This window comes from Salvelinus fontinalis, chromosome 2 (assembly GCF_029448725.1).
Source record: "Salvelinus fontinalis isolate EN_2023a chromosome 2, ASM2944872v1, whole genome shotgun sequence".
Lineage (NCBI taxonomy): Eukaryota > Metazoa > Chordata > Actinopteri > Salmoniformes > Salmonidae > Salvelinus > Salvelinus fontinalis.
In genome coordinates this window covers 63,936,208-63,957,657 of record NC_074666.1, presented here as the reverse complement: position 1 = coordinate 63,957,657, position 21,450 = coordinate 63,936,208, and the positions used below count along the sequence as shown (strand labels likewise).

The 21,450-nt window shown below is 43.0% G+C and overlaps 1 protein-coding gene across 2 annotated transcripts; it reads right to left on the bottom strand.

Moving 5' to 3' along the window:
* Positions 1 to 13,778: 13,778 nt before the first annotated feature.
* Positions 13,779 to 19,792, bottom strand: lin7b (lin-7 homolog B (C. elegans)). 2 transcript variants are annotated; one of them, XM_055882050.1, is made up of 6 exons: positions 19,461 to 19,792; positions 16,720 to 16,838; positions 16,225 to 16,296; positions 15,876 to 16,085; positions 14,424 to 14,619; positions 13,779 to 14,309 (listed from the first exon to the last, which is right to left on the bottom strand). In XM_055882050.1, exons 1-5 carry the CDS (start codon positions 19,534 to 19,536, stop codon positions 14,452 to 14,454), a joined length of 645 nt encoding a protein of 214 aa, XP_055738025.1. In that variant the 5' UTR covers positions 19,537 to 19,792; the 3' UTR covers positions 13,779 to 14,309; positions 14,424 to 14,451. The 2 variants fall into 2 exon arrangements, with proteins under 2 accessions (XP_055738025.1, XP_055738016.1); XM_055882041.1 differs by having other exon boundaries at positions 14,456 to 14,619; positions 19,461 to 19,790.
* Between the last annotated feature and the right edge of the window lie 1,658 nt (positions 19,793 to 21,450).

The window sequence follows — 21,450 nt, the reverse complement described above, 5'->3', positions numbered from 1 at the left end:
ATCCGACATTATGGTGCTTTGCCGCCACCTTCTGTACTGGAGTGTGGGCCAGTGACTGGGAGAAACTAAATCATACTTTATGGATCAAATTACACGACATATGTATTGAATTTAGATCAAATAAATTGTAAACATGATAAAAGTTACTAATGTAAACATTTAAGGAAGAGTGAAATTTGTTAATCAAAAACTAAACAATTGAAATCAAAATGTATTGAATTGTTAACATCAAAAGCAAAACTTGCAAACACAATTTTAAAGTGAGAGCAAAACAGAAATGATTTAAAGGTTTTCAGTTGATCTTTCCCAACAACCAATCCTATTGAATCCATTTTGCCTACGCTCTTGCGTGCAATTACTACATTTTGGTTATGCTACTCATATCTTGGTCCTCGATTTCTTTGCCTTCACTGCAAGTTTGATTAAGTTTTGGCTTTTTTTGTGAAGGGTGGTGTTTAGAGGGAGGCGTAGACAATGCGTCTCCATTGGTCCACTAGTTTGAGGGGTGATTCACCTTAACCCAATCAATGAACTTTATATATTTTTGTTTTTGGCTACTTAACCTGATGTCACCTCTGCAAATCTTTCTCACTGTGGCCGCATGTTCTGAACATGGAGAACCAGTTACTAACACATGCGCCGAACTTTGGGCAACAGGTAATTCATGTTAACCTAAGTAGTTACATGGTTTGTCATTAAATGTATTTGACAAACTTCTAATATCTGTACATTATTGACCCGTGACTGACAATTTTGAAGTACGTTGGCTTGTCAGACTAGCCAAATGGATATGGAATGAATCGCAAGACTAGGCCACTGCCAGCCGTAGTGAAAGGTTTGCCCAGAGTGGGTGAGCGAGCGAGATTGAGATAAAACAGCGACAACCCTGAATAGCTATTCCCATAATACCTGAAGCCTAGACCCAATCTTGTCAGACACTATGAATTGTATAATGATAGAATTATAATGATATGCCTAATATACTAAACAAAAACATAAAACGCAACATGTAACAATTTCATTGATTTTACACAATGCTATAGACGTGATCTGCGGTTGAGATGCATGTCAGACCGAATTCCCTAAAATGATGTTGGAGGTGGCTTATGGTAGAGAAATGAACAGTCAGTTCTCTGGCAACAGATCTGGTGGACATTCCTGCAGTCAGCATGCCAATTGGGCCGGCAGGGTAGCCTCGTGGTTAGAGAGTTGGACTAGTAACTGAAAGGTTGCAAGTTCAAATCCCTGACCTGACAAGGTCGTTCTGCCCCTGAACAGGCAGTTAACCCACTGTTCCTAGGCCGTCATTAAAAATAAGAATTTGTTCTTAACTGACTTGCCTAGTTAAATAAAGGTAAAATACATTTTAAAAATTGGATGCTCCCTCAACTTGAGACATCTGTGGCAAGTCCAAAGACCTCTCGTATTGCCAACCTTACTACAATGGCAGCAAATATTCTTATGAATTCAACAACACATAATAAAAGAACTTTATATCATACCTTTTCCTGAAGTGAATGGTTTCACTCACTACTCTACACGCGAACTGCTGCGTTCTTTGATATCTACATTGCGCGTGAGGTTGATGGAAACTCTACATTTTTACTTTGTCACATATATATGAGCACATAATGTTCAAAAGTGGTATCAGACAAAATTATTTGAGTGACAGAGTTAAACATGAGGCATTCTCCACTCATAGTGTCTTCAAAGTGAAACACAACATAAAACAAAAACCTCTAGGTCTTTTAATCAGGAGTAAATGTATCATTTCCCAATGCCCAAAAATTATACTGATTATACTGTTGGTAAAGGAGGTCTTCTTAGTGCCAGCATGAGAGGGAAAGAGAGAGAGTCTCAAGACTATATAGTCTGTTTTTTAAATGTATTTTATTTATTTCACCTTTATTTAACCAGGTAGGCAAATTGAGAACACGTTCTCATTTACAATTGCGACCTGGCCAAGATAAAGAAAAGCAGTTCGACACATACAACAACACATAGTTACACATGGAGTAAAACAAACATACAGTCAATAATACAGTGAAAAATAAGTCTATATACAATATGAGCAAGTGAGGTGAGATAAGGGAGGTGAAGGCAAACAAAATATATATATAAATAAAGAAAAATATAAAAAGGCCATGGTGGCGAAGTAAATACAATACAGCATGTAAAAAAAAAAAAAGTAGAGATAGAAAAAGTAGAGATAGAAATAATGGGGTGCAAAGGAGCAAAATAAATACAGTAGGTAAAGAGGTAGTTGTTTGGGCTAAATTATAGATGGGCTATGTACAGGTGCAGTAATCTATGAGCTGCTCTGACAGTTGGTGCTTAAAGCTAGTGAGGGAGATAAGTGTTTCCAGTTTCAGAGATTTTTGTAGTTCGTTCCAGTCATTGGCAACAGAGAACTGGAAGGAGAGGCGGCCAAAGGAAGAATTGGTTTTGGGGGTGACCAGAGAGATATACCTGCTGGAGCGCGTGCTACAGGTAGGTGCTGCTATGGTGACCAGCGAGCTGAGATAAGGGGGGACTTTAACTAGCAGGGTCTTGTAGATGACCTGGAGCCAGTGGGTTTGGCGACGAGAATGAAGCGAGGGCCAGCCAAGAGTGTACAGGTCGCAGTGGTGGGTAGTATATGGGGCTTTGGTGACAAAACGGATGGCACTGTGATAGACTGCATCCAATTTATTGAGTAGGGTTTTGGAGGCTATTTTGTAAATGACATCACCGAAGTCGAGGATTGGTAGGATGGTCAGTTTTACAAGGGTATGTTTGGCAGCATGAGTGAAGGATGCTTTGTTGCGGAATAGGAAGCCAATTCTAGATTTAACTTTGGATTGGAGATGTTTGATGTGTGTCTGGAAGGAGAGTTTACAGTCTAACCAGACACCTAGGTATTTGTAGTTGTCCACATATTCTAAGTCAGAGCCGTCCAGAGTAGTGATGTTGGACAGGCGGGCAGGTGCAGGCAGCGATCGGTTGAAGAGCATGCATTTAGTTTTACTTGTATTTAAGAGCAAATGGAGGCCACGGAAGGAGAGTTGTATGGCATTGAAGCTCGCCTGGAGGGTTGTTAACACAGTGTCAAAAGAAGGGCCAGAAGTATACAGAATAGTGTCGTCTGCGTAGAGATGGATCAGAGAATCACGAGCGACATCATTGATGTATACAGAGAAGAGAGTCGGTCCAAGAATTGAACCCTGTGGCACCCCCATAGAGACTGCCAGAGGCCCGGACAACAGACCCTCCGGTTTGACACACTGAACTCGATCAGAGAAGTAGTTGGTGAACCAGGCGAGGCAATCATTAGAGAAACCAAGGCTGTCGAGTCTGCCGATGAGGATGTGGTGATTGACAGAGTCTAGGAAGGTTTAGGAAGGGAATGTCTATGGAATGGTTTATGGAAACAAGGTGTTCCTCAAGTACTGCAAGAAGTAGTGGCAGAGGTGGTTTAACTTAACATCAGAAGCCCATGTAGGTGTCGTTGGCAATGCTTGCCCACTTACCCTTCAGCACATCATGACCCCCAAAACAGCCTGTAAATTGTAACACTCCTCCCTCTTTTCTCCCCTTCTCTCTCTTCTCTCCACTTCTCTTGCTTGTAGAACACAGAAAATTAAGAAGGTAGTTCCTGCAAGATGGTGTTGCGGATGACAACAGACAATCTAAAAGCTCAGAGACACAAGCCAGCCATCTGCCACTGAGATTCAAGGTGTGCCACAAATGCGCTGGCTGGCTAGGCTACCTAGACTTTTCATTCCAAATTGACTGAAACTAACCATAGTGATGACATATACTGTGCGAATAACTTTTTAATTACAGGTGCGTACTAGACAATGCACCATGCATAAAGTAAGCTCAGACCTATTTGTTTTATTGTCCAATTGCAGTTCTCTCTGTGTCTGTGTAAGGGACCCCCCCTTTAGTCTCAAATTCATATGAACAAGTACAAGGTTGCTGCAGTTCGACAGGTCATTCGTCGTCCCTAGGGTCTTAAGTTGGAATAACTCCTAGCCCACTGAGTGTTTTACAATGTTATGGTTGGAAAACTGTCCCATAGACATCTAAATGTCCTTTCACTATTTGCAAGAGTAAAGCAATCCAGAATCAGAACCGGGACCATGCTACTATGAAGCTGAACAAGAATTGTTCCACTGCACCAGGGTACAGAGAGGGATGAAAGACACCTTTACTCTATATCTTCACCGAGTCTTCACACCTTCACATTTCATCCTGTAAAATAAAGTACATTTTGTGCATGCTCTCTGTTTTCTTTATCTTTACATTTCTAAATGTTGCATTAGATAGACATTTTAGGTTGACTAGATGAAAGATGATTCATATCTGTTTTTGGTTTTGTTGCTCATACTTGCCGTAGTCTGATCTTTTTGGGCCAAACTAGCTAGCTAGCTAGAATGTCTAACATGTCACTTGTTTTAGTGTAGAAGGGTTGTTATAACGTTTAGAAAGTGTGTGTGATGAGTTATACACCCTATCATTATGTTAGTGACAAACGATGTCTGAACACCGAAGGTTTGTGCTAGCTAGCTACTGTGTGTTTTTGTTTATCACGGAAGGGGGGGAATCGTCATTAGTTACCACAGCCAAGTCCTAAACCCCGCCTATTTCTACAATCGCACGTCAATCGACTTTAGGGGGTTATAATGTGATTTTAAACCTAACCACACTGTTAACCTTTTGCCTAACCCTAACGTTAAATGTACTCTTCCTGCAGTCAAATGACCTAGTGGCCTCATGGGTGGAATGTTCTTAATATTTTTCATAATTTAATAATGAATCAACATAATTTTTTTAACGTTGAAAATCCTGTGTTTAGGTCAAATTGTTTTGTTATATTTCCTTATTCTGTGATGTATATAAAGTGTAATATTGGGATGAAAACTCAAAATTGAATACATTTCAACTCTATATCTGACATGGTACAGATGCCTTCTTTTTTTTAATCCCATAACCATGTGTGAGGTGTTTACTTTTGTTTCAAAGTATATTTGTTGAAGACAACCAAGAAAAACTCAGTGTGACCCTGATTTAGTACACTGCAGTAAAAGGCTAGACCAAAAAGCTAATTTTCGTTTTGATACATTTTTAACGATATAGACCATTTTTACTTCGTGGCTGTGGTAACTAGTGGAAACCACGTAAGGGCTGGCTGGAAACAGAAGGGCTGGGTCGGTCCTAAAGTAAAACAAATTTGATCCGTTCAATTCAAAACTGGGATATCCAACGGATGTATGGTGCCGCCTTGAAGTCTGAAGGCACAGCCCTTCATTATAGTTGCTTTGTCTCGACACATCAAAGCAGCTGTTCCAGACTCTCAAGCACAGAGTTTCTAAACCCAGAGGCACAACACCGCGAGACTTCCGGGAACGCTTGAGAAACAGACCAGTGTTTGGGGTTTGAGAAGTAAAAAAATATTCCTTAGTGGTTAATTTTCTAGAAATCTAAAGGCACAACCTAGATTCGAGCCAATGTCTTAAGTAGTTGAACGTGTTATTACTACAACCTCGTGAAAGTGTCAAACTGAAACGTTTTCATTTTAGTAAAAAACTACTTTATATTGAAGGAGTGTCTTTGATTTGACAGCCTGCACACCCGATTATGTGTTTCTGCACATGAGCTTAGCCAGCCAACGTCACCATGACATCGCCTACAAGTGTGATCAGGGATTTCTATTGGAGAAGCAGTTTCTGCCTATCTTCATACTGTACTGTCTTTGTCTCAAATCAAGGACGTAGAATGGCAGGTGTTAGAAAGACTGTATCCGTGTAGACTGTATCAATGTAAGTTTGCGAGATCAAGATGGTTCGTACGAGGCTAGCGTTTACACAGGCAGCCCAATTTTATACTTTTGCCCAATTATTGCCAAAAAATACCAATTAGTGGAAGATCAGAATTTGGTTGCCTGTGTAAAAGCAGCGAAAGGTTTAGATAAACATAAATCTCTAAAAATGAACATCAGTGATTATAAGCTCTTCTGTCTCTGACCATCACAATCTTAAAATTATGCTCTCTAACCTTATGTTGTTTAATAAATATGTTACCTAATCATTTTGTAGCCTTAAGTTCAGCGAGTGGCTGGTTGACAAATGTAATTGAAATTCTGCAATTGGTGATTAGAAAAAATCCAGCCTTTTAGCAATTTGATCATGTGTGTGTGCGTGTGTGTCTGTATGTGAGATAGAGAGAATGTGAGAGATTGTGTGTGTGAGTGAGTGTGTGTAGGGTACATGAGGGGGGATAAATACATAAATAACCCAATGAAGTGTGAATGTGTGTATGAAAGCGTAAACTTGTGAATGTTTTAATTTAATTTATTTCATAAATGTTTTACTTAAAAGTGTAACTCAAACGTGTGAAAGCATGAATACGCGAGCACAAGTACTTGTGAATGTGTGCCTTTTCTATTCATAAAAAAAAAAAAAAAAATGGACCATTCAACAAAGTTTATTTTAAAACAATATGACGGCTGAACGTCTGATCAATTCAGATCCAAACAGTTGCGTTAACGGGATTCACTCCACATTATAATAGCCACTGTACTAACAGGACCCCTGCACTGTTTACCATCTGTCAAGGTGGGGGTGATAAGGACTGTATATAAACACATTAACCACATAACATTGTTCATTGGGTCCACATTAATTAGGTTAAATGTAATAAAGTCATTGACCTGTCAATTCTTTCATGTTAGACTATTACATAAGCTAGAAAGCAGGAATATTGAGACATGATTGAATCTTTGTCATTCTTGGTGTCTTCACATATTTAGACAATTTATTTTCTTACATTTAGGTCAGTGTATTTGTCATTGTTCACAGCATCATAGTCTATATGTCTTGCATTAAACATTTATAGAACATTTTATACTGCTTGGTAAGAAACCTGATGCCCATTTCTGTACGCAGATCTCGGAATTGCACTGTAATGGCTTTACTTGTTGTGTCTCCTTGTGCATTATTATTGAAATGTAAAAAGTGAATACCCTACTGTTCTGGCCCCTGTAGTTGGGTTTGAGTTCCTGTAGGCTATCGTGTAATTCCATTGTTGACCACTTGGGGGCCACTGTCCTGTGTTAATGTGTGTTGTTCGTTTAATGTGCTCAATCCTGTAGAAAAAATAATTGTTTACATTCCAAAATGGTGAAAGTCACACTGTGGAGATGCAGACATTGTCAAACTCTATGTGATAATGGAGCCAGAGGAGATGGCTGCCATTTTACTGTCACCTAACCAATTGTGCCCTGGTGTTTTTTCACGTTATATGTAATTTATTTTGTACTTATAGTTTCTGCCACCGGACAGCGATTCCTCACCCCGTACTGGAAGAATGATTTCCTCCAGACACCCGACAAGGCCCTCATCCCCGTCATTCGCAAGAGAAAGAGACAGAGATATCGGGGACGTAGGTCTGGGTGCCTTTTAAGGATCCGACGGCGAGTGGGTAATCTGCCTTTACCATCAATGTACAATAATTGGATAATAAAACAGACGAACTACGAGCAACGGGACATTAAAAACTGTAATATCTTGTGTTTCACAGAGTTGTGGCTGAACAACGACATGAATAACATACAGCTGGCAGGTTTTACACTTTTCGGCAGGATAGAACAGCCACCTCTGGTAAAACAAGGGGTGGAGGTCTATGTATATCTGTAAACAACAGCTGGTGCAAGAAATCTAAGGAAGTCTCAAGGTTTTGCTCGCCTGAGCTAGAGTATCTCATGATAAGCTGTAGACCACACTATTTACCAAGAGAGTTTTCATCTACAGTGGGGCAAAAAAGTATTTAGTCAGCCACCAATTGTGCAAGTTCTCCCACTTAAAAAGATGAGAGAGGCCTGTAATTTTCATTATAGGTACACTTCAACTATGACAGACAAAATTAGAAAAAAAAATCCAGAAAATCACATTGTAGGATTTTTAATGAATTTATTTGCAAATTATGGTGGAAAATAAGTATTTGGTCAATAACAAAAGTTTATCTCAATACTTTGTTATATACCCTTTGCTGGCAATGACAGAGGTCAAAAGTTTTCTGTAAGTCTTCACAAGGTTTTCACACACTGTTGCTGGTATTTTGGCCCATTCCTCCATGCAGATCTCCTCTAGAGCAGTGATGTTTTGGGGCTGTTGCTGGGCAAAACGGACTTTCAACTCCCTCCAAAGATTTTCTATGGGGTTGAGATCTGGAGACTGGCTAGGCCACTCCAGGACCTTGAAATGCTTCTTACGAAGCCACTCCTTTGTTGCCCAGGCGGTGTGTTTGGGATCATTGTCATGCTGAAAGACCCAGCCACGTTTCATCTTCAATGCCCTTGCTGATGGAAGGAGGTTTTCACTCAAAATCTCACGATACATGGCCCCATTCATTCTTTCCTTTACACGGATCAGTCGTCCTGGTCCCTTTGCAGAAAAACAGCCCCAAAGCACGTTTCCACCCCCATGCTTCACAGTAGGTATGGTGTTCTTTGGATGCAACTCAGCATTCTTTGTCCTCCAAACACGACGAGTTGAGTTTTTACCAAAAAGTTATATTTTGGTTTCATCTGACCATATGACATTCTCCCAATCTTCTTCTGGATCATCCAAATGCTCTATAGCAAACTTCAGATGGGCCTGGACATGTACTGGCTTAAGCAGGGGAACACGTCTGGCACTGCAGGATTTGAGTCCCTGGCGGCGTAGTGTGTTACTGATGGTAGGCTTTGTTACTTTGGTCCCAGCTCTCTGCAGGTCATTCACTAGGTCCCCCCGTGTGGTTCTGGGATTTTTGCTCACCGTTCTTGTGATCATTTTGACCCCACGGGGTGAGATCTTGCGTGGAGCCCCAGATCGAGGGAGATTATCAGTGGTCTTGTATGTCTTCCATTTCCTAATAATTGCTCCCACAGTTGATTTCTTCAAACCAAGCTGCTTACCTATTGCAGATTCAGTCTTCCCAGCCTGGTGCAGGTCTACAATTTTGTTTCTGGTATCCTTTGACAGCTCTTTGGTCTTGGCCATAGTGAAGTTTGGAGTGTGACTGTTTGAGGTTGTGGACAGGTGTCTTTTATACTGATAACAAGTTCAAACAGGTGCCATTAATACAGGTAACGAGTGGAGGACAGAGGAGCCTCTTAAAGAAGAAGCTACAGGTCTGTGAGAGCCAGAAATATTGCTTGTTTGTAGGTGACCAAATACTTATTTTCCACCATAATTTGCAAATAAATTCATAAAAAATCATACAATGTGATTTTCTGGATTTTTTTTCTCTCATTTTGTCTGTCATAGTTGAAGTGTACCTATGATGAAAATTACAGGCTTCTCTCATCTTTTTAAGTGGGAGAACTTGCACAATTGGTGGCTGACAAAATACTTTTTTGCCCCACTGTATATTCTTCGTAGCTGTCTATTTACCACCACAAACCGATGTTGGCACTAAGACCGCACTCAATGAGCTGTATACGACCATAAACAAACAGGAAGACGCTTATCCAGAGGCGCTCATAGTGGCCGGGGACTTTAACACATGGAAACTTAAATCCGTTTTACCTCATTTCTACCAGCATGTTAAATGTGCAACCAGTGGGAAAAAAACTCTAGACCAACTTTACTCCACACACAGAGATGCTTACAAAGATCTCCCTCGCCCTCCATCTGGCAAATCTGACCATAATTCTATCCTTCTGATTTGTGCTTACCAGCAAAAACTAAAGCAGGAAGCACCAGTGACTCCGTCAATAAAAAAGTGGTAAGATGAAGCAAATGCTAATACAGGACTGTTTTGCTAGCACAGACTGGAATATGTTCTGGGATTCTTCTGATGGCATTAAGGAGTACACATCAGTCACTGGCTTCATCAATAAGTGCATTGATGACATCGTCCCCATAGTGACTGTACATACATACCCCAACCAGAAGCCATGGATTACAGGCAACATCTGCACTAAGCTAAAGGGTAGAGCTGCCGCTTTCAAGGAGCGGGACTCTAACCCGGAAGCTTATAAGAAATCCTGCAATGCCTCCGACTAACCATCAAACAGGCAAAGCGTCAATTAGATTGAATTGTAGTACACTGGCTCCAACGCTCGTCAGATGTGGCAGGGCTTCCAAACTATTACAGACTAAAAAGGGAAGCACAGCCACAAGCTGCCCAGTGACATAAGCCTACCAGACGAGCTAAATTACTTTTAATTACTATGCTCGCTTCAAGGCAAGTAACACGGAAACATGCATGAGAGCATCAGCTGTTCCAGACGACTGTGTGATTACATCTTCGTAGCCGATGTGAGTAAGACCTTTAAACAGGTCAACTTTCCCAAGACCACAAGGCCAGACGGATTACCAGGACGTGTACTCCGAGCATGTGCTGACCAACTGGCAAGTGTCTTCACTGACATTTTCAACCTGTCCCTGACTGAGTCTGTAATACCAACATGTTTCAAGCAGACCACCATAGTCCCTGTGCCCAAGAACACTAAGGTAACCTGACTAAATGACTACCGACCTGTAACACTCACGTCTGTAGCCATGAAGTGCTTTGAAAGGCTGATCATGGCTCACATCTACACCATTATCCCAGAAACCCTAGACCCACTTCAATTTGCATACCGCCCCAACAGATCCACAGATGATGCAATCTCTATTGCACTCTAAACCCTTTCCAACCTGGACAAAAGGAACACCTATGTGAGAATGCTATTCATTGACTACAGCTCAGTGTTCAACACCATAGTGTCCTCAAAGCTCATCACTAAGCTAAGGACTCTGGGACTAAACACCTCCCTCTGCAACTGGATCCTGGACTTCCTGACGGGCTGCCCCCAGGTGGTAAGGGTAGGTAACAACACATCCGCGACGCTGATCCTCAACACAGGGGCCTCTCAGGGGTGTGTGCTCAGTCCCCTCCTGTACTCCCTGTTCACTCATGACTGCATGGCCAGGTATGATTCCAACACCATCATTAAGTTTGCCAATGACACAACAGTGGAAGGCCTGATCACCGACAACGATGACACAGCCTATAGGGAGGAGGTTAGAGACCTGGCCGTGTGCTGCCAGGACAACAACCTCTCCCTCAACATGATCAAGACAAAGGAGATGATTGTGGACTACAGGAAAAGGAGGGCCGAACACACCCCCATTCTCATCGACGGGGCTGTAGTGTAGCAGGTTGACAGCTTCAAGTTCCTTGGTGTCCACATCACCAACAAACTATCATGGTCCAAACACACCAATACAGTCGTGAAGAGGGCACAACAAAGCCTATTCCCCTTCAGGAGACTGAAAAGATTTGGCATGGTCCTCAGATCCATAAAAAGTTCTACAGCTACACCATCGAGAGCATCCTGACTAGTATGGCAACTGCTTGGCCTCCGACCGTAAGGCACTACAGAGGGTAGTGGGTACGGCCCAGTACATCACTGGGGCCAAGCTTCCTGCCATCCAATGACCTCTATACCAGGCGGTGTCAGAGGAAGGCCCTAAACATTTTCAAAGACTCGGCAAGCGGTACCGGAGCGCCAAGTCTAGGTCCAAAATACTTAACAGCTTCTACCCCCAAGCCATAAGACTCCTGAACAGCTAATCAACTGGCTACCCAGACTATATGCATTGGCCCCTCCCCCCTCTTTTACACTGCTTCTACGCTCTGTTAATTATCTATGCATAGTCACTTTAACTCTACCTACATGTACATATTACCCCCACATTGACTCTGTACCGGTACCCCCTGTATATAGCCTCACTGTTGTTATTTTAATGCTGCTCTTTCATTATTTGTTACTTTATTTTGGACTTATCTATTTTTTACTGAACACTTATTTTTTCTAAAAACTGCATGGTTGGTTAAGGGCTTGTAAGTAAGCATTTCACTGTAAGGTTGGATTCTATTCACCTGTTGTATTTGGCGCATGTAAGAAATAACATTTTGCTTGCTATCATTTTGTAGAAGCATTGTCTGTAAGTAAAATTAATCATAACATATTTAGCATTAATTTCATTATATTATTTTGTACGGCTGATCGTTTTAATGAGATTCATGAATCTTCTTGATAGCCACATGGATGTCGGTTCCCAGCATATGGTTGACAGGACCAGCTTCCTTGCTCAGGTCAGCAGAGCCCTCAGACACCTTTCGACTTGGTTGACTCCGGATCTGATGTCGAGATCTGCCCTCAAGTTGCCTGCCACGCCACCAACGTCTCCAGAAAGAAGTTTGACCCCAAGCGCTTTGAGAGGTTCTCAAGCTGGTGAGCACTGACAGATGCAACAGCTTGGCTTGTGCACGTTGCTCACATCGTTAAACAAAGCAGAATGCTGCAAAGGATGGAACATCTGTGACAAACCCTGCTCCAATCGAAGACTTGGATCACACCAGGACAAACATAATACACAGTCGGCAACACAGCACCTTTCACAAGAAAATGGAATGCATCAGAGAAGGTAAAGCCATTCTTAAGCAGAGCCCACTCTTCGGTCTGTTCCCCTACATGGATGATTCAGGCCTACTGAGGATTGGAGGATGCCTGTCCCAAGCAAACCTTGGTCAAGAGGAAATCAACCCTCTCATCCTCCCTGGAATGGGCCATATGACTACTCTACTCATCCGATACCGCCACCACCACGTGCAGGTCCACCACCAAGGGCGCCACTTCACTGAGGGTGCTTTGAGAGAAGCTGGTCTGTGGGTCAGTGCTGGGAAACGCTGCATTAGCAGCACACTCTACCAATGCGTCATTTGCCAAATACTTATGTGGGAAGATGGAATCTCAATGTCGGATCTGCCCGTGGAGAGAATGATCGGAGTCACGAGGCACATCCTTGATTTCATGTTGCTGAAGGTGGGTCCATCCAAGCTCACTCACAAAGTCTTGACCACATTTATGGCAGAAGTCTCAGCCATTGTGAATGCTCGTCCACTGGTTCCTGTGTCTACAGATCCAGACTCCCCCCTCATCTTGACACCAGCGACACTCCTCACCTAAGGTTGCTGAGGTTCCCCCACCACAAGGGGAGTTCAATGAGAAAGACCTCTTCCGTCTTCAATGGAGGCAAGTACAGAGCTTTGCCGACACATTCTTTCTTCCAATGGTACCAGAAGATCTTCTTTCCCTGCAGTCGTCGGAAGTGGCATAATGAGGCCAACCTTCAGCCAGAAGACATTGTGTTTCTGAAAGACAGACAAGCAAAAAGAAACGACTGGCCTATGGGCATTGTCAAAAAGACCTTTCCCAGGTGTAAGAAGGGGGGTGCGTTTAAGTGCTGGTCTAGTATCAGTTCGGATCCGTCTGAAACACTATGAATACCGGCCCTGGCGACTCCTCATGATTTACAAGTGAAATTCTTCAAGAATAAATTACTATCTTCAATCAGTGCTTGACTTAGACTAAAATAGGTTCCGGTACTCATTTTGGGTGCCTGTACTGTTTATATTTAGGTGCAGGAGCTCCACAATACTTTTGAATATATATTCTTTAAGAGGAACAGGAGCTCAAGCAGTAGAACATTTGAGGTGCCGGAAATCATCTCTGGTGAGCTCCTGCCCAAGTCAAGCACTGTCTTTAATTGTTATTACCATTGAACTGCAAGAAAGAGTTGCTTGTGATAAGCACTCTGTGCAGACTGCAGTGTCAAAATCTGAAGCAAATCTGACTTTGAAACGTCATCAGCTAGCCCTTTCTGACATGAGTTCTGCCACCCTAAGATTTTTTTTTTTTTAATACAACTCCATTTTCTTTTCAAATCACATGGTTACACAAATATGATTTCAAACAATGACTGTTCAAACCTTTACCAGCTTTATTTCATGAATAAATAAGTACATAAATAAACAAATAGTAAATATGAAAGCCTTGGAATGCTTAACCTACCTAAAGTGTACTTACATACATACATACATACATACATACATACATACATACAGAATCATCTCACTATAGAGTAGAAAAGTAAATAGACCTATGCATTTAAACTACATCCACCATGCTTACTCCACCATGCTTACTCTCCTCTGTTCTTACGCTAAACACATGGTTGCCATAAGGTAGGATGCAGGTTTCACACTGGGAGAGAAAATCACATACAGGGTAAAGGATGACCTAGGGCCAGGCAGTCCCCTGCTAAGGGTTAGGGAGTGGAGGGGGAAAATAGATGCATTTCACAAACATATATAAATAACAGATCTAAGTTGGCTACTTTGGTTACTTCCTTCTCTATCATCTGGCCTCCTATTGGAGCAGAACTAAGGTGGCGGGTCCAACAGGCTTGACTGAGGATGGGAGTGGCTAGCCTCGGGACTCCAGAGACCTGTGTTAGGGAAAATGATAGAGAAAGAGAGGGAGAAAAGAAGAGAGCAAGAGAGACAGAGAAAAAGAATTATATGAAAAACAGACATGTGAGAGAGTGAGCGTGCTCACGTACTTGCTTGTTTGTGTGTCTGTGTGTTCCCTCACGAGTAGCTTGTGTGCTGCTGGCGTCTTCTGGCGCTCCTCATCTTCTCAAAGCGGGCCTCCATCTCCTCCAGCACCTTAGGCGTGTACCTGACCACTAGTTTCACTGAGCCCTGGGCAGCCTTCAGCAGCTCCACTGCCTTCTCGTGGTGCTCCCCCTCCACACTCTGCAATACACACACACACAACCAAAAGTATATGGACACCTGCTCGTCAAGCATCTCATTCCAAAATCATTGGCATTAATATGGAGTTGGTCCCCCCTTTGCTGCTATAACAGCCTCCACTCTTCTGGGAAGGCTTTCCACTAGATATTAGAAAATTGCTGAGGGGACTTGCTACCATTCAGCCACAAGAACATTAGTGAGGTCGGGCACTGATGTTGGGCGATTGGGCCTGGCTCTCAGTCGGCATTCCAAGTCATCCCAAAGGTTTTCGATGGGGTTGAAGTCAAGGCTCTGTGCAGGCCAGTCAAGTTCTTCCATACAGATCTCGACAAACCATTTCTGTATGGACCTCGCTTTGTGCACGGGGGCATTATCATGCTGAAACAGGAAATGGCTTTCCCCATACTGTTGCCACAAAGTTGGAAGCACAGAATCGTCTAGAATGTAGTTACAGAATTGTATGCTGTAGCGTTAAGATTTCCCTTCACTGGAATTAAGGGGCCTAGCCCAAACCATGAAAAACAGACCATTAATCCTCCTCCACCAGGGGCAGGTAGCGTTCTCCTGGCATCCGCCAAACCCACATTTGTCCGTCGGACTATCAGATGGCGAAGGGTGATTCATCACTTCAGAGAACGCATTTCCACTGCTCCAGTCTAATGGCGGCGTGCTTTACACCCCTCCAGCCGACGCTTGGCATTGCGCATGGTGATCTTAGGCTTGTGTGCGGCTGCTCGGCCATGGAAACCCATTTCATGAAGCTCTCGACGAACAGTTCTTATGCTGACGTTGCTTCCAGGGGCAGTTTGGAACTCGGTAGTGAGTGTAGCAACCGAGGACAGACGTTTTTTACGCACTACAGCACTCGGCGGTCCCGTTCTGTGAGCTTGTGTGGCCTATCACTTCGCGGCTGAGCCGTTGTTGGTCCTAGACGTTTCCACTTCACAATAACAGCACTTACAGTTGACCGGGGCAGCTCTAGCAGGGCAGAAATTTGACGAACTGACTTGTTGGAAAGATGACATCCTATGATGGTGATACGTTGAAAGTCACTCAGCTCTTTAGCAATGCCATTCTACTGCCAATGTTTGTCTATGGAGATTGCATGGATGTGTGCTCGATTTTATACAACGGGTGTGGCTGAAATAGCCAAATCCACACATTTAAAGGGGTGTCCACATACTTTTGTATATATAGTGTATATGAGTAAGCATACACACACACACACACCACACCCTCCTCCCAATCCCTCTTACCACTCCATTGACAGAGAGCAGTTGGTCGCCCCGCTTCAGCCCCCCCTGTCGGTCTGCCACCCCCCCGGGGATGACCCTGGAGATATAGATTGGGGAGTTCTGCTCCTTGCCCCCCATGATGTTGAATCCCAGGCCCTCCTCTGTCTTGGGCAGCTCCACCACCCGTGGGTGGGCATGTCCCTCGCTGGCTGCAAATGCAGCCACTGTGGCCTGGAGGAAAGGGTGAAAGTGAGATTGCACGAGAAGTTGGACGCCATTACACTAATATGACTGTTACGGGATTTGTGATGTTTATTCTTTCCCGGAGTGTACATTTTCTGTATGTGTGTTAAATGTTTGTTGTCATTACCTTGGCAGTTGCCTGGGCACGAACCTCAGGCCCTCCCACGATGTCAAGAGTGTCATAGAGCTGTTCATACACCTGGAAAAATGGAAAATGTAGAGAGAACATGAGGAAAACCAAGAAACACCCAAATCATTGGAGACATTGGCACTTTAATGAGTTTCACCTGTTTATAAAACAGAAGATTATAAAATTTATAAATGTGTAAATGCTGTTATATAATATAATTTTTTTGTGACATCATGATAAACCTTGTCTGTTTGGAATTCAGTACCAAAGAATGCATGTTATATACACATCTAAACAAACCAATCTAGAAACAATATAAACTATATTGCTAGATCAGACATGGTGGGTTTAGGTAGCCTATCCTACCTCTCTGATGGATAAAGCCCATAGTATCTAGATCAGACATGCTGGGCTTAGGTAGCCTGTCCTACCTCTGATGGATATAGGCTTCAACTAGATCAGACATGGTGGGTAAGTTATACTAATATCTACCTCTCTGATGGCAGCACAGAACTTGCTCTGCAGGACTCTCTGCAGGGCCTGGAGTTTGGGAGGAGGCAGCTCACCGCTTCTCTGCAGCCGGTCCAGCAGCTCTATCACTCTGCACACATCTAGAGAGGAGCGAGGAGACGGTGAGTTGAAAAAGGGTAGAATACCCCTTCTCCTGGAGAGCTACTGGGTGTCCAGGGGCTTTCGCTTCAGCCCTGCTCTGACACACCTGATCTGTCTAATCAAATACCTGATAAGCAACTGATCGGGGTTGGAGCAAAAGCCTGCATACCCCTACTTCCAATGATTTGTGCATGTACTGTATGAATGGCCACCAAGGAGAGGATTCTGCACACTGATATGCTCCTCAATATGTCTCATGACTAAACATTGTAATAATTAAACACATGTGGGAATACATTACAGTGAGTGGGTCCCTCCATTAGGGGATCAGTAGAGAGATCACTGGAATACATAGTGTAGCCCTTAAATGAACACTAACGTTACTCATAGTGTTACTGTAAAAATGTTGTTTCGTTCTAACAGTAATTATTAAACAGATTTATTAGCAACAGATCAGATGAACAATGTAGCTACAATGTCAATCCTTATCCCAGTCTGCTGTTCCCACATGCGTCAAGAGGGCCACCAATTTTCCTGTTCCCAAGAAAGCTAAGGTAACTGAGCTAAACGACTACTGTCCTGTAGCACTCACTTCCGTCATCATGAAGTGCTTTGAGAGACTAGTCAAGGACCATATCACCTCCACCCTACCTGACACCCTAGACCCACTCCAATTTGCTTGCCGCCCCAATAGGTCCACAGACGACGCAATCGCAACCACACTTCCCTAACCCATCTGGACAAGAGGAATACCTATGTGAGAATGCTGTTCATCGACTACAGCTCAGCATTTAACACTATAGTACCCTCCAAACTCGTCATCAAGCTCGAGACCCTTGGTCTCGACCCCGCCCTGTGCAACTGGGTACTGGACTTCCTGACGGGCCGCCCCCAGGTGGTGAGGGTAGGTAACAACATCTCCACCCCACTGATCCTCAAAACTGGGGCCCCACAAGGGTGCGTTCTGAGCCCTCTCCTGTACTCCCTGTTCACCCACAACTGCGTGGCCATGCACGCCTCTAACTCAATCATCAAGTTTGCAGACGACACTACAGTGGTAGACTTGATTACCAACAGCGACGAGACGGCCTACAGGGAGGAGGTGAGGGCCCTCGGAGTGTGGTGTCAGGAAAATAACCTCACACTCAACGTCAACAAAACAAAGGAGATGATTGTGGACTTCAGGAAACAGCAGAGGGAGCACCCCCCTATCCACATCGACGGGACAGTAGTGGAGAGGGTAGTACGTTTTAAGTTCCTCGGTGTACACATCACGGACAAACTGAATTGTTCCACCCACACAGACAGCGTGGTGAAGAAGGCGCAGCAGCTCCTCTTCAACCTCAGGAGGCTGAAGAAATTCGGCCTGTCACCAAAAGCACTCACAACCTTTTACAGATGCACAATCAAGAGCATCCTGCCGGGCTGTATCACCGCCTGGTACGGCAACTGCTCCGCCCACAACCGTAAGGCTCTCCAGAGGGTAGTGAGGTCTGCACAACGCATCACCGGGGGCAAACTACCTGCCCTCCAGGACACTTACACAGACCCGATGTCACATGAAGTCCATAAAGATAATCAAAGACAACAACCACCCGAGCCACTGCCTGTTCACCCTGCTATCATCCAGAAGGCGAGGTCAGTACAGGTGCATCAAAGCAGGGACCGAGAGACTGAAAAACAGCTTCTATCTCAAGGCCATCAGACTGTTAAACAGCCACCACTAACATTGAGTGGCTGCTGCCAACATACTGACTCAACTCCTGACACTTTAATAATGGAAAAATGTATGTAATACATGTGTCACTAGCCACTTTAAACAATGCCACTTTTATATGTTTACCATACCATACATTACTCATCTCATATGTATATACTGTACTCTATACCATCTACTGCATCTGGCCTATGCCGTTCTGTACCATCACTCATTCATATATATTTATGTACATATTCTTTATCCCTTTACACTTGTGTGTATAAGGTAGTTGTTGTGAAATTGTTAGGTTAGATTACTCGTTGGTTATTACTGCATTGTCGGAACTAGAAGCACAAGCATTTCCCTTCACTCGCATTAACATCTGCTAACCATGTGTATGTGACAAATATAATGTGATTTGATTTGAATACTTTGTGGCACCATTATTCAATCAAATATTTCAAACGGAAATCCCCCATGAATCGACCAAACACGAGGGTTCTATGACACACCATCTCAAATCAACCAGAGCTGCGATAAACTGCCTGCAGAGCTTTCCCACCCAATTTGTGCATAAAAAGTAGTGAAATAAAAATGCGCACTATTACGCATGACAACTCCAGGTGTCATCAGCGTGGATGTGATAGGGCTATGCTATGCACCTACTTTATACACTGATAATGCAAATAATAAAGTACATACGCCAAAGTTGTTAGGCTAAGCCTATATAAATACGTCAGTTAATAGCCTACGCTTCGACTGGTCGCTAATCCGCAATGTTCGTAATAGGACTACATCTAAATAAACCCACAACAAATGTCATATAAACCACCAGTGTGTGGTTTATCTAAAGACGCGTCTGATTGTGGTACCACGATACGCTCAGGTTGTGCTATTGACAAAAGCTCTTCGGTGTAGCTACCTCTTTCTAGGCAGAGCGGCTCGGTCATCGTCGCCATGTCTGTTTCCTTTCCCGAATGATAATATGATGACATCATTGAGATGCTCCTTGTCTGGCACTGCGGTGAAGTGGGTGGACGTTTCTCGCCGACTGGACGCGATTGGAGAGGGTTGATTTACAGCGTTTTTTTATTCGTCGCACTGGTGGAATAATAGAATAGAGATAAGGCTGTCCAGTCTGACCCGCAGTAAAAACAGACGACGCAATGCAAGAAAAACACGTTTTAGGCTAGCCCACAAATGACCCAACCGCCTGTGCCAAGTGTCGCCGGAGTGAATATTAGAGAAAAGACTGACATAATTACGCAACCCGCTACGCAAGAACAAACCGTGTTTTGATTCGTCCGCAGTCCAGTCATTCACTGTCAAATCGTACAGCATGGTTAGTGCTATATAGGGTCATTGGGACGTCCATACACTCCCCCACACATTTTTTATTTCAACGGCATAGTGACGTCCCAAGGATTCCATATAGCATAACGTGTCTACATTAAAACGCCTTCGTTTGACCTGGTTTAGTCCCATGCTATGGGGGGTGATAAGGAACATATAGGCAACCTAGGCAACCGTACCACCTGACCTGACATGACATTTATTTTTATTTCACCTTTATTTAACCAGGTAGGTCAGTTGAGAACAAGTTCTCATTTACAACTGCAGAGTTACAGAGTTACACATGGGATAAACAAACGTACAGTCAATAACACAACAGAAAAATCTATATACAGTGTGAGTAAATGTAGTAAGATGAGGGAGGTAAGGCAATAAATAGGCCATAGTGGCAAAATAATTACAATTTAGCAATTAAAAACTGGAGTGATAGATGTGCAGAAGATGAATGTGCAAGTAGACATGATACCAACGCCATACTAATGTCTGCGTGACTCCTGCGTTATGTGTCTGATTTACATGACATGATACCAACGCCTTTCATCTGCTTGACGCCTGCATCGCGTGTTAATGAAAATCATAATGTGCATAGTTTATATTTATACAAATTAAATCTCAAACATAAATGTTAGAAATTTACATTTTTTCCTGTGCAAGCAAACATTCCAACATAGCCACCTTGAACTATGGTGTAGCCTATGGCTTGTATATTTCCTGTTATCGCTAAAGGCCTAGAAAAGATTATGCCTAATCTATAGATAATCTGTCTTTCCCTCAACACCTCATGGTATGTTATCTTATCAAATCAAATCAAATTTGATTGATCACATGCGCCGAATACAACAGTGAAATGCTTACTTACGAGCCCATAACCAACAAAGCAGTTAAAAAAAAATACGGATAAAAACAAGAGATAAAAGTAACAATTAATTAAAGAGCAGCAGTAAAATAACAAAAGCGAGACTATATACAGGGAGGTACTGATACAGAGTCAATGTGCAGGGGCACCGGTTAGTTGAGGTAGTATGTACATATAGGTAGAGTTATTAAAGTGACTATGCATAGATGACTATGTTGGTTATCTCGCTGTATACAGATCTAAATATTGTTAGCCAATCACAGACTGTGTTGTTACCTGTTCCACATCAAACAACCAATAAGAGTTGTTTCCACGGCTTTCATGAGTTCATAGGTGCTATTCGGAATCCTTGGGATGTCCCTTCAGTCGAATAGAGCAGTTTATAGACTTTCTCAGATGGTCTGTGCTATTCGGGATGTCCATACCACTATCAAGTATAAATGTAAATTGTTAAGGACGTCCCAAGGAATCCGGATTGCAGTGATCGTTCATAGAGTGAGAGACTGGCACGGTATTTGAGAGCTCGGCGGCGACACAGACATTAATTTGTTTGTTTTTTAAAAAGCGGCAGAAGCGATTTTCGAGTGTCTGCCCCAGATAGTTTCCTTATTAGAGACGATGAAAATAAATCATAAATAATAATAATATCACAACGGTATCCTAATATAGTGTGGATACAGTAGTACTGCGTTGCCAACTCCTC

What these genes read in the sequence shown, in the direction of transcription:
- lin7b (XM_055882041.1), bottom strand. Translation starts at nt 19,536, where the DNA reads ATGATGTCATCATATTATCATTCGGGAAAGGAAACAGACATGGCGACG. An exon ending in GCCGCTCTGCCTAGAAAGAG is followed by an intron (nt 16,839 to 19,460) that starts GTAGCTACACCG and finishes GCTCCTCTCTAG; the next exon opens with ATGTGTGCAGAGTGATAGAG. An exon ending in CAGCAGCACACAAGCTACTC is followed by an intron (nt 14,310 to 14,455) that starts GTGAGGGAACAC and finishes TCCCTAACACAG; the next exon opens with GTCTCTGGAGTCCCGAGGCT.